Source organism: Drosophila arizonae, chromosome 4, assembly GCF_054131065.1.
Source record: "Drosophila arizonae isolate 15081-1271.41 chromosome 4, UAZ_ARI_1.0, whole genome shotgun sequence".
In the NCBI taxonomy this organism is placed as follows: domain Eukaryota; kingdom Metazoa; phylum Arthropoda; class Insecta; order Diptera; family Drosophilidae; genus Drosophila; species Drosophila arizonae.
In genome coordinates, this window is record NC_142924.1 from 7996407 (window position 1) to 8000882 (window position 4476).

General features: G+C 53.6%; 1 protein-coding gene across 1 annotated transcript; it reads left to right on the forward strand.

The window, feature by feature from the left end:
- Positions 1–599: 599 nt before the first annotated feature.
- Positions 600–4251, forward strand: vvl (ventral veins lacking). The gene is given in 1 exon segment (XM_089466510.1): positions 600–4251. A coding segment is annotated over 1 exon segment (2220 nt). The 5' UTR covers positions 600–1471; the 3' UTR covers positions 3692–4251.
- Positions 4252–4476: the final 225 nt, after the last annotated feature.

Genomic DNA, 4476 nt, shown 5'->3' on the forward strand with positions numbered 1-4476 from the left:
AGCACACACACACTCACACACAGTCGAGCACACGCTCACTCGCACACCAACAAAATGAAAGCAAAAGTTGGCAGCCCAAAGAGCGACGACAGCGAACTGAACAAAGCTTCCTGTAGCGGCCGCAGTCCTGTGCGAAAAGCTTTTCCCGTCTGACAGAGGCCTGTGTGCGCGCGCGCCTCTTGCGCTCTCGCTCTCCCTTGCTGGCCTGCTGCTGCTGGCAATTAAAAATGTCACTCTGCATGGGAATGCGACGCTGCTTGCTGCTTGCCGCTTGCCTGTTTGGTGGGCGGCACTGGAAAGCGAACAGCGAGCCCAATAGAGCGCAAGTCGACTTCCAGTCTCATGCGCTCTCACAGGCCATCTCGTTCGCACGCGCAACATACATGTGGTTACCATGTTAAGCGTCTCGCTTGCGCGCATGGCGCATTGGAAGACGGGTTGAAAACTGGTTTCGCCACGATAACTGTGTACGTGCGTGCGAGTGTGTGAGTACTTGTGTGTCTGTGTGCTGTGCGCTGTGTGCGCTCGCTCGTTCGTGTGCGTGTGTGTGCCGTCGTTGTTGTCGAGCGGCGAGAGCGCCGTCTACGTAGCGCCGCTGGCCGCTGCATGACGTTAGTTCACTTCGATAGCTCTACGAGTTTGCACGTGAATTTGTCCCATAGGCTCTCTATAGCGTGTCTGCTGGGCTTGCCGTCTCTCAGTGTGTATATTTATAGTATATATTATTATTATTATGTGCGCTGTCTCTGGCGTCTCAAAGCTGATCCGCAAGCTGAAACAAAATCTCAAACACAATACTGAATGCCGATTCTCGAGATCTGAATAGTTGATGTAATTTCGTTCTGTGTTTTTGTGACTACACAACGACAACAATCAAAATAACAACACCAATCGCAGCAGCAACATCAACATCGAGAACATCAGCAACAACAACGACAACAGCAACAACATCGACAACAAATCAACAACGAAGAAATAGTGCCAAGTGTTTAAATCAAGCCACAAAGTGCAACAATAACAAAACAAGAAATTTATACAAAACAAAATTATAGAAAAAAAAAAATAAATAAATAAAAAAAACTGCGCAACATAAAAAATTAAATAAATTGAGCAAAGAAATAAAAGAAGAAACAAAAGTTTTTTGCGCAACAAATGAGAAAAATCGCAAGAAATTGAAAACACAAATTTGTTCGTCGCGCCGTCGGTGACGAAACTTGTTGAGTGTGTTGCGAGTGTTCAGTGTGTTGAGTGTTGAGCGAGTGTGTTGCGTGCCGCCACGCCCACAATTTTTGGTGCAGCCACGTTGCCAGTAAAAGACTTCAAAACGGTTGCCTCACGGTTCGAGTGGAATGAGCATAGGGACTCAGGTCTTCCTTTCGATCGATCGGTCTACAAAGTCGTTAAACTGAGCCCCAACTTGGAGCCCTACCCCGCCAGCGTGGAGGGCCTGAACAGCCCCAGAGCGGTGGGGATGGCCGCTACCTCCTATATGACACCGCCCAGCGGTGATCTAGATATGGCCCTCGGCGGTGGCGGCGGCGGAGGTGGCGGCGGCGGTGGTGGCTATCACACATCCTCGCCCCGCTCGGCCGCCGATGCTGGCGAAATGAAGTACATGCAGCATCACCACCATCATCATGCTGCCGTTGCCGCTGCCGCTGCCTCACACCATCAACAGCAGTTGCCATCGTCGCCATCGCCCAACGGGCAGGTGCAACAGGGCAACAGTCTGGGCGGCCTGACGCCGGGCTCGGGGCTGGGCAGCTGGAGCGCCCTGCATCCGGATCCGTGGTCCCTGCCCACACATCACACGACGCACCATCATCCCGCCGCCGCCGCCGTCGCAGCCGTTGACTCCGTCAAGCAGGAGATGTCACATTTGTCCCAACAGACGCGCATCCAGCAGGGCATGGCCTCGCCACATGCTGCGGCGCCGTGGCATGCACCACACGCCGGCCACTATGCGTCCACGGGCGGCTCCCCGTTGCAGTACCATCACGCGGCCATGAACGGGATGCTGCACCACCATCCGGCCCACCATCAGGTGGCGCCGCTGCATCATGCGCTGCGCGGCGAGTCGCCGCAGTTGCATATACCACATCACATGGGCGGCGGTGGTGGGGATCGTGACACGATCAGTGGTGGCGAGGAGGACACGCCCACATCCGATGATCTGGAGGCGTTTGCGAAGCAATTCAAGCAGCGCCGCATCAAGCTCGGCTTCACCCAGGCGGACGTCGGCCTCGCCCTGGGCACGCTCTACGGCAACGTCTTCTCCCAGACGACAATCTGTCGCTTCGAGGCTCTACAGTTAAGTTTCAAGAACATGTGCAAGCTGAAGCCGCTGCTGCAGAAGTGGCTCGAGGAGGCCGACTCCACCACGGGCTCGCCGACGAGCATCGACAAGATCGCCGCACAGGGACGCAAGCGCAAGAAACGCACGAGCATCGAGGTGAGCGTTAAGGGCGCCTTGGAGCAGCACTTCCACAAGCAGCCAAAGCCCTCGGCCCAGGAGATCACCTCGCTGGCGGACTCGCTGCAGCTGGAGAAGGAGGTGGTGCGCGTGTGGTTCTGCAATCGGCGTCAGAAGGAGAAGCGAATGACGCCACCGAACACGCTCGGCGGCGACATGATGGACGGCATGCCACCGGGACATATGCACCACGGTGGCTACCACTCGCACCACGACATGCACGGCAGCCCCATGGGCAACCACTCGCACAGCCACAGCCCGCCTATGCTGAGCCCCCAGAACATGCAGTCGGCTCACCAGTTGGCGGCTCACTAGCAATCAGAAATCCAGGAGTCGAACTCAGCTGCAGCTGCGTCCACTCCTGCAAACAGTCTGCACCAACAGCAACAGCAACAACAACAGCAGCAACACCAACAGCAACAGCAACACCAACAGCAGCAACAGCAACAGCAGCAACAGCAGCAGCAGCAGCAGCAGCAACAACAACAGCAGCAGCAGCAGCAGCAACACACGCCCAATACACCCTCATCCAGTGCGGGCTCCTCGGTGACGATGACCAGTCAGGGTCAGGTGATGTCGCCGCAGAGTCCGCTGGGCAGCTCCTCCGCTAATGGTCAGACGAATAACAACAATAATAACAACAACAGCACCAATAACAACAACAACAATAATAACAACGAGGAGCAAGTCAAGCAACAGCAACAGGCGTCCAGCATAGCAGCCGCTGCAGCAGCTGCCATGTACATGGACCCGATGCGCTATCAGCATGCGCATCATGCCGCCCATCATCCGCACCAGCATCCGCATCTAAATCCCGCGCATCATCCGCATCTATTCCATACCAGCGATCAGCTGCAGCATCCCCACGCCCAGCACCTGCAGTCGCAGACGCAGGGCAGCAGCAGCTCCCAGCTGTCGCCCGGCGCCGGCAGCAACAGCGGCCTGCCGCTGCAGCCGCCGAGCGCCGCCTCGCCGGGATCGGCGTCGAGTGTGCTGGGCGGCCATCTCAATCTGAACGCCCACTCGGCGGCGGCATTGCATCAGCACCATCACTACCAGCACCATCATCACCAGCAGCACCATCACCACCAGCAGCAGCAGCAGCAGCTGCACGCCCGTCGCCTCTTCGAGCTGAGCCTGCAGTTCGGTGCGGCCGCAGCGCCGGGTGCAGTGCGTCACTTCAATAGCTTTGGCGGCGGCGGTGCGGGTGGTGAATAGCATTCGTCGGCCGCCTGGTTCGGCTACGAGTCCTCCTAGGACACGTTGCCGGACGGGTGGCCGCAATGCAAGCGTGAGCAGCCCTGAAAACCAGATGCAGATCTGACTCCGATTGGCTCGATTCCTGCTCCAATTGGAGTCTCAGCTCTCGTCCTTCGTCTTTCTCGCCCATTTCGGGGCTGCTCCATGCCTACCCCCCTTAAGTCCCCTTTTTACCAGTGCATTAATCTGTGTTACAACTAATTAGTTAGGGCAGTGGATCAGTTAGCTGAATACTCTTCTTCTTCTTATTCATATTCTTTTATATACATAAATACATATAGACATAGCCTGGCAGCTGCCTCTCTTCTCTTTGTTTAACACGATTATACATTTATATATATATGTATGTATGTGTGTATTTTTGTTTCAAACTTCAAAGTTTCAAAAACTTTCAAAAACAAACAAAAAACAAAAACTCGTTGTAAAAAATTTAAACACGCAATTCAAATCAAACGTGAAACCAAGTGATGTTGTTTTTAAATTTAAATTAAACAAAAACAAAAAAAAAACAAAAAAAACTAAATCGATCAAATTGTAAATCGATAACTAGCTAAAGTGCGACAAGTGTTGGTAAATGTTCCACAAGAATAAGAACAAGAGCAAATTGAAATTGTTAAACAACTTTTGGCCTTCAGCTGCGATTCCATCCAAGCAAAGGTAAATCTTAAACAAAACAAAAAACATTTGACCACGCCCCCATTTAGCCTACGACCCAACACTTTGTCGCCCGTGTGAGTTTAGAG